The 8522-nt window shown below is 33.6% G+C and overlaps 1 protein-coding gene across 2 annotated transcripts in view; it reads right to left on the bottom strand.

Moving 5' to 3' along the window:
- Positions 1-525: 525 nt before the first annotated feature.
- The window catches only part of LOC127721609 (uncharacterized), a 28672-nt gene continuing 20675 nt past the window's right edge, over positions 526-8522 (bottom strand). For both annotated transcript variants that reach the window (XM_052228371.1, XM_052228370.1), the window contains exons 8-14: positions 7064-7233; positions 6619-6661; positions 5501-5652; positions 5029-5214; positions 3185-4289; positions 2183-2217; positions 526-939 (exon numbers count right to left, since the gene is read on the bottom strand). In XM_052228371.1, coding sequence (XP_052084331.1) covers positions 849-939; positions 2183-2217; positions 3185-4289; positions 5029-5214; positions 5501-5652; positions 6619-6661; positions 7064-7233 — 1782 coding nt within the window. In that variant the 3' untranslated portion in view covers positions 526-848. The remainder of the gene's footprint in view (positions 940-2182; positions 2218-3184; positions 4290-5028; positions 5215-5500; positions 5653-6618; positions 6662-7063; positions 7234-8522) is intronic.

Below are 8522 nucleotides of genomic sequence, written 5' to 3'. Positions count from 1 at the left end.
TAATATACGAATAAAACCCAATCAGATTCAGTATGACAGTAATTTCAAGTGGGAGATTTAGCTAGCTTTAAAACCAGGTTTAACCCAGCACTTTCTTCGGGAAATGCCTGTCCCAAGTCATGAATATGGCAGTTGTTTTTCATTCGATTGATTTGATTTTCTCAGTTTTTATGGACTTCCCCCTTTTAAATTTGCCTTGGAGTTCGGTATTTTTGTTATACTCTTCCCCCACAATATTTCACAATAACAACTTCTCTAGGATCTGTATAATACTGTGGTATGTGTCGATTAACGTCAGTATTGGGCGTCAATTATAGGATACAAATGGTTTACCTTTATCTAATTTGAAACTATAATGTCAGATCGGACTCAAATTTAAAGAACAGAATTCCGACTGAGTCTTACATATTTACATCAACTAAAGATGTTTTTTTTTTTAAATTCTGTTCTCCTCTGTTAAGTCGGTATTTCCGATTGATTTTTCACTAGATAGGGATGACAAGTTTCAAAAAAATAAATAGAAGATTAAATTTAAATAATTTATAATCAGTCAACATAATCAATAATAACCATACAACATTACATAACTAATTACGTTATAATACTCATTTTAACACATTTTGATAGATATCTACACAGATAACAATGGATAATGATATTGATATTGTATGCAAATGTAATTTTGTAAATATGTCCCTGTTTTCGCAACGGTATGTTGCCCCTGAGTGTAATATAAAAAAAAACAACTAAGATTTGATATCACTATTATTGTTTGTACTTATTTTGATAATGCTGCGTTCCACGGTTAGAGATTCATTCTGACTGTTTATATACTAATAGATTCAAAATCAAAGATTTCCGAAATCCCTCGCATTTTCATCTTCATCGTCCGTTTTCCAACCTTGTAATAGGCTTTCTTCATCTTCTGACATTTCATACCTGTTAAAGACAAATTTGTCATTACATTCTTTGCTAGAATGAGCAAATGACATTATATAATCTTACTACTACGGATGCTTGATGTGGAGCACGATCTGCTTACCCTTCCGGAGCAGCTGATATCACCCCCGGTCTTTTGTGGGGTTCGTGTTGCTCGGTCTTTAGTTTTCTATGTTGTGTTTTGTAAAACCGTTTGACATGTATTTACAGTTATTTAAATAAACACCTTGGGGAAGTTTGATATTTTACTGGATCGTAGGGGATAAAAATAATTCGGAAAACTTTCATGGATAGTAAAGAATGATTATTTAAAAAAGAGTCGAAAGATACCAAAGAGACATTCAAAATAATAAGTCAAAAATGAACTGACAACGCCATGGCAAAAAAAAAACCAAAAGACAAACATCAGTATACAGATTATGCATACAGTAATGATAAACACTAACTAGTTCGCACACAGTTCAACATGTCATGTTTTACTATAGTAGTAAAACTTGTATCTGATCCATTTGTCATTTTGAACAATAAAATATGTTTAAACTAAAACAGTTCAACAATTTGTAAATACACGCTAGAAACAACCACATACACATTTCCAAACCAAAATATTTATAAAAAAAGTTGCACAATGTATTGAGTATGCACATTGGCAATATGTGGAAGAGAGATAAAGTAAAGTGTCAATAAGTTATTGAAGAGGAGTTACGGTAACATAATCCTAACCCTCTTGCATAATTGATGGCATTATTAACTACAAAAGGAATTGAGTTGATGAATAAAAGAACAAACGTGATATCTCTATACATTCCACTTCACTAAGGCTAACAAAATGGAAACATGCGGTTCAAACAAGTCAAGTCTGATAAAAAATAAAAACAACACGTTATAAATTTTATGCGTCCCAAGCGCTTTTCTAGATATACCTTCATCAGGAACCATCAAAGCCGAGTATTTGAAAGCCAAGGATGTATAAGAACCAAAACAAATAACGTATCATTACTAGATTGTTGTGATATATTAAGCAAATCTAAAAACAAACTTAATTTGTTCAGAAAACAACTTTTTCTAGAGTCTAGTGGTCTGTTGAATTTGGGTGATTCGTGAAGGAACACGGCAACAAAAAGGACGTAACTCCGTTTTCAAATTGCATCAGACGTTATGAATACATATTACACTAATAACATAGTCATTTTACTTACTGCATACTAATAAATAGACGCAATGTCTTTTTTACCTTACTTACCATGGCTTTTCATTTGTTTTGTACTCTTCTCCGTCCTGAAAAAGATAAATGTACATTTCTAAACCACGTTGGTGATAGTATTATATAATAAATATGGAGTTGATGTTACATCTTTAATAGTTTCTGTTTAATCCATTTACATCTTTTTTACTTGGGTGATTTAGAGTTGTCATAGTGTGTGGACACCATATAGTTGAAGACTGTGTGTTGACCTCCGGATGTCTTTTAGCAATTTTTGTTGGGTTACCATCTCATTGACGTATACTTAGCAAGGCCATTTATTTATAGTTTTGCTTTAGCGCATTAATAATGCAAATCTAAATACTCCAAGTGTTGCGCTAATCGTAGATAACGTAGCTTACAGTTTCCGAAAGCGAAAAAGAAATAAACCTACTAAAGATTGTAGCGTTATACCGCAACTTTAGCATGTATCTATCTCTCAAAGTTCCATGTTAGGTGACAAATCTCTTAGTGATAAGATGTAACAGGTTGAAAATCTAAAATTGTCTCCCACATACAAACTCGATGCATATACCTCTTTCTCCAAAGCCCTTTACATGAACTACTTCCTTATGGCACCTATTTTATCAGTACATTGTAGAATATAATAATCGGACAAATGTTTCTTTACTAATAACATTAACGGGGGTACCAATTTTACTGCACCAGATTCGCATTTAGACAACTAATGTCTTTTCATTGAAGATAAAACCATAAAAACCAAAAGGACCTCATCAGAATAGAACAATGATATGAATAATGAATTTGATAACCCCAATTAAAATGAATCCATAATGAAACATTGGTAACCATGCGAATGTTACACTGGGACTGTGAGTCAATCGGCAGCGTTACTGATCCTCCGGCAGTTGAAAGATGTATGAAACTATGTTGGGCTCACTACACATTCGTTTTTAATAGTTTTCATCAGGTATATCACCCAAAAAATCAAGTACAAAAAGACAATTTAGACTTATGAACATATTCCTAATGATAACTTACTGTAAGTGAAACTTCGTCCCACTTCAAATCATTTTTTGCCCCATCACGTGAACGATCATAACTTTCCAAGAACTCCGATTGACTTATCTCACGTGAGGGACCAACGTCCTCTGCACTAAATAGTTTCACTTTGCTTTTATTTTTGATCTTGCTAAAAATGCTTGTCCCTCGTTTGGATTCCTTGTTATATTTCGGTTGTTCCTTATTCAAAGACGGTCTTGGAGCTGGCTTCGGTACTTTAGATGGATTAGAACGACCAAGCTGTCTACCTGAAGCTGTTATTACAGTTTCAATGACGTCTGTTCTATGTGCGTTTATCTTCTCTACTGATTTTAAATGTTGGTTCAGACGGTGTTGACGCAACATTTCATCAGGCAAGTCCTCATTATCAACATTTAGACGCACTCGACTGTGACCGTCATCAATATCGTCTTCTTCTTCATTATAGTAACCGTTGTTTTCTTGCCACCATTCAGAACCGGAATCACATGATTCTCTTCGGAGTGTTTCGGTTCTTGAAGTCCAGTCAGAAAACTGATCTGTGACAGTTTGATCTGAGGTTAGAGTTGATGAGTAAACAGATTCTGTTGCACTAGGGCTTTCCAATAATGGAACCTCCGGCGACGACATTGCATGACTAACAATATTATTTCTATCGTCATTATAACGTTGACTATGATTTCTATTTTCTTTTCTCCCATCTTTTGGACTTTTATCATCGGGCTGTGCTGTTTTTACCACTTCACTTTTATGTTGTGATGGAGATCGACCTTTGAGACTTTTGGTTTTTGTATTACCTCTTTTCAGTTTGGACGGTGATTTTTGTGTGTTCTCTTCTTTATTACTATTGTCATGGTTGTTTTGAGGTAGCTCATGATGCGTAGTGTCTATGGTAAACGACGGTAATTTTAAAGACTTTTTAGTAATAGTAAACGTTCTGTTACTTGTAGAACTACTAGAATTAGATGTACTTTCCTTATCTGAAAATTGCTGTTCTGGTAGCTTATATTTATCTATAAATGTCTGCATATGCTTTTGTACCTTCGTTTCAAAATTTTCACCTTTATCATGCTCTACAATTTTTATCATATCCTTATATGAAGCTCTGAAAAGGAAAATAACAAAGGAATTACAATTATTTCACCAATACTGTAAATCGCTCTTGGCTTATTGTTTGTTTCACGTATATTTTTCTAAATAATATTTATTAAATAAGAAGTTCCAGTTTTATTGATAATCTGTTATTGCTCTTATTTTTATTTATGTTGCTGTTAAACTCATCATAGATACCAAGCATAAAATTGTGTCTGTCAGACGCGCGTTTCGTCAATAAAAGTCTCATCACTGACGATGGAATAAAAAAAGTAAAAATGTCAAGTAAAGTACGAAGTTGAAGAGCATGTGAATTGAACAATTACCAATATCAATAATGTATGAAATATATTGTAAAGGTTAGTTATAAACAGTGTTTCTTTCGTGGATATTTGCTAGTGCACGAGAGACAAGATTTAGAAGGTTCCGAATTGATATAAGTAGATGACTTTGCGAAAATCATATGTGATACTTTTTTTAAGTATGTCTTCCTTGATTTTAAATGTTCTTTGGATATTTAAAAAGAAATCCTTGTTTCCATATATCTCATTTTCGAAGAAAAAAATATCAATTCGCCATACATTTTGTAATAATATAAAACAACGTACGTCTGTTAGCGAAAAATTGATTGGCGGTAAAATACGACTATCCCATTCTTCATGCTTTGTAAAGCAAATTAATGTGAAAAATCACACCAGGTGAAATGACCAATGAATTCTGTATGGTGTGTGAATAATTTGAAAAACATTTACCGAAAATTGATGTACGGCTTTTTATCAGGAGTACCGTCTTTGATTTCCTTCCCATCCGCATCTTTCAGTACCTCTCGAAAGTCGGTTAACAATCTAGACAGCATACTGTTAGCGTTTGCAATAACCGAAAAGTCAAACAGATCTTGCAAGCGTTCCGATTCACCCTTTATAGTTTCTAAATGGCAACTGAGAATATAAAATATATTTTTATTAATCACAAATATCAACCAGATCATTAAAAAAAGCACATGCTAATTTTGTAATATGTAATGGCGATTCTGCAAATTGCCTTTTCAAGCAGAAATGCGTTATTGTTCCAGAATTAATGAATAGTGCAGTCTCGTTTAGCTTTGAAACGAGACAAAATATGTGATCCATAATGACATATTATCTAGCCAATTTCAATATTTTTATCTTTTATAAAATAATGATCTAGAAAAAATAACCTTTGACCTGTAGACAAATTTCTTACGTTAATTCTGATGCATCATCCATTGAAGCCAATACTGCAGCTAGCTGGTCGTATATACAGTCTAGAGTTACTAAGATATTCTCCTGACTCTCCAGCGTGGACCTCATGGCTTCATTCAACTGTTCCTGGTACCTTGAGAGTTGGGATTCAATCTGTTAATGTATAGAATTGGCTTATCGATTCTGTTTGAGATTACTTGGGTTTTTTTCTAAGATGTTCGGGAATTTCAGGAATGCAAATTATGTCAGATAATTTTTTTGTGGAAAACACATATGTAAAATCATTAAATATAACCAGTACCTTCCGAAGAATATGAAATCAATCCAACATCATTTAACACGAAATTAAATTAAGGAACTTCAGTAAGTATTCTCACATCCCTTTTCACTGATGTCATTTAAATTTTTTTTTCTGAGAATCGAACTTATCTTTGGAACAGCCTATCACTAACTTTGGAAATTAAGTGAAAATTAAAACCATGCTCATGCAATTACACGATATCTGTTATCCGACATTTTGATTATATTGCAAATACGCAAAATGTTTGAAAGTATAGTAATCGAGCTTCATTGACTAAGTGTGAAAGAAAAAGTAAAGATTGACAGTACTACATAGGTTACAATGCGATGAAGACAGAATCAATGACAAAGGATGGGCGGATTTGAAAGATTTAAGAAACAGTAGTGTAACGATGTTCAAATCTCATTTAACAATTAACAGTATACAAATCAAGGTAACAAACCAAAACGGAGGGAATCGCCCCAACTCCAACAGGAGCGAGACTGAGTGTGTCTTTAGGGTTCAAAACGAGTTCGAAGTTCATTGATCCATTAGAAACGATATTGCCCTGTTGTGTTTTATCCCTGTGTATAATAATACAACATGTCAAATGTGTGGTCCTCACAATGAGGGGCCTGATGGGTTATTTTCGTTCATCGTGCTCGGCGCATTTTCGCTATCGTGATCCGTTTTTCTACAGATTTTTTTTTTATATTTTCGTGATCCGTGATCATGGAAATTTATTATCTGTGAATCGTGATTGACAAAAAAATCAACTCGTGAATCGTGATGAGACCCTCCCATCAGGCCCCTCCACAATTTAATTGATGTATACATACCATAACAAAAGCGTCGTAGTTTGACATCTTAGAATTTCTTAACCTGTAATATATATTACAACATTACTTAAAAACAAAAATAGAAACTCAAATTATTTTGAACGATTCACAATACGATTAAAAACAATAATACTACTGATCTACACTGTCTCCATATGTAGATTCATTTCATACGGCGACATTATTAGTATTTGAAGGAATTATGTAATGATAATTTTTTATGTGATTTTTTTATTTGTAAGACCCTCCCTTTAAAACATTATACTATAAAATAAAATATCCTGTTTGCTAATTCCTTTACTCTATGCATGTGCAAGTTTATTTGTAAAAGCAGAAAAATGCAATTGCATCCACAAACTTTAAAACGACCATTGAATGTCTTTGACAATAGAGCGTGTGTTTTGAGCGTCAATTCAAATTTTGTATTCACTGAAAATCACAATACCTGACTGCTTTATTGTACTGGTGCGCAGCTTCACTTGCAAGACATCGAGAACTTTCAAATAATAACATGAACCCGTAACATTCCGTGTGGTGATTATGTATGGCAAGCTGTATAGGACATAATCCTTCTGAATTCTTGGACCAAACATCATATCCATTATCCAACAAGATCTGAAAAGTAAAATATATTTTTGAATGCCTTACGCGATTCTATGCCAGGGTTAATGTTAAAATTGCGATTCGGTCACAGTGCTTAAAATCCCTCGATCCTTTATGGGTTGATTTGGCATAAATAAATAAAATACGAAAATAAATAAGCAATGAACGAGGTTGTTAAATGTGATTTATGCTTTTTTGTGCTTCTTTGTTAAATATTTGTTTGTTTTTGTTGTGATAAGATTGTGACACGGTGTTGACTACTGTACCCCTATTTTGACATTTTGACATTTTGACCTATTATGTCTGTTTGTTTTATTCACGCATCGTTGTCATTATAATGGAATTTGATGCGACTGTCATACAAGTGAGAGGTTTAGCTCTATAAAACCAGGTTCAATCCACCATTTTCTACATAAGAAAATGCCTGTACCAAGTCAGGAATATGACAGTTGTTGTCCATTCGTTTGATGTGTTTGTGCTTTTGATCAGTTTGTCATTTGATTAGGGACTTTCCGTTTTAAATTTTCCTCGGAGTTCAGAATTTTTGTGATTTAACTTCTTATACACTGATGAATATTTGTATAACAGTCGTTAAATTGATAACGGTGTTACCGGAAGTGAGTTTTTACAATACCTTGGTCGATGTCACAGCTCGAAGACGTTTGTCCTCGAGGGTATCACCAGCCTAGTAGTCAGAATTTTTGTGTTGACGTGAAATATCATAAGTTAATATTTCCTGCAAATTTACTGTTGATAAAATGTGGAATATTTCGACACACTAAGAGTTTTCTATCCCGTAGCTTGCATTGGGACAAATAAAATATTCAGAACTTGCGGCTTTAATGCTCTTCAACTTCGTATTTGAGTTGGCCCTTCCAATATTTATTCAAGCGCCACATATGAGTCGTATGTAGACGAAACGCGCATCTGGCGTTCCAAGTTTTCAGCCTAGTATCTTTGGTGACTGTTTACCGAGATTCATTAATTATCTTCCTATTTGAGCGGCCATTGACTGTTGAACAAAGAGGTAAACACACAACTTGCTTCGATTTTGTTGTTGTTGTTTATCTTCCTATTTGAGCTGCCATTGACTGTTGAACAAAGAGGTGAACACACAACTTGCTTCGATTTTGTTGTTGTTGTTTACTATCATAATCACTTACTTAAATTATGCTGCAATATTTACCTATTCCCTTATTTTTATTTACGTCTTTTTTGAATTTATCACTTGTATTAGAGTCGTGTTTCTATGATGACTGTTTATATGTTTTTGTGATATGCTCACTTTGCCATCACTGGAT

This window comes from Mytilus californianus, unplaced genomic scaffold, assembly GCF_021869535.1.
Source record: "Mytilus californianus isolate M0D057914Y unplaced genomic scaffold, xbMytCali1.0.p SCAF_12, whole genome shotgun sequence".
NCBI classification, from domain to species: Eukaryota; Metazoa; Mollusca; class Bivalvia; order Mytilida; family Mytilidae; genus Mytilus; species Mytilus californianus.
This window is presented reverse-complemented; position numbering and strand designations above follow the sequence as displayed.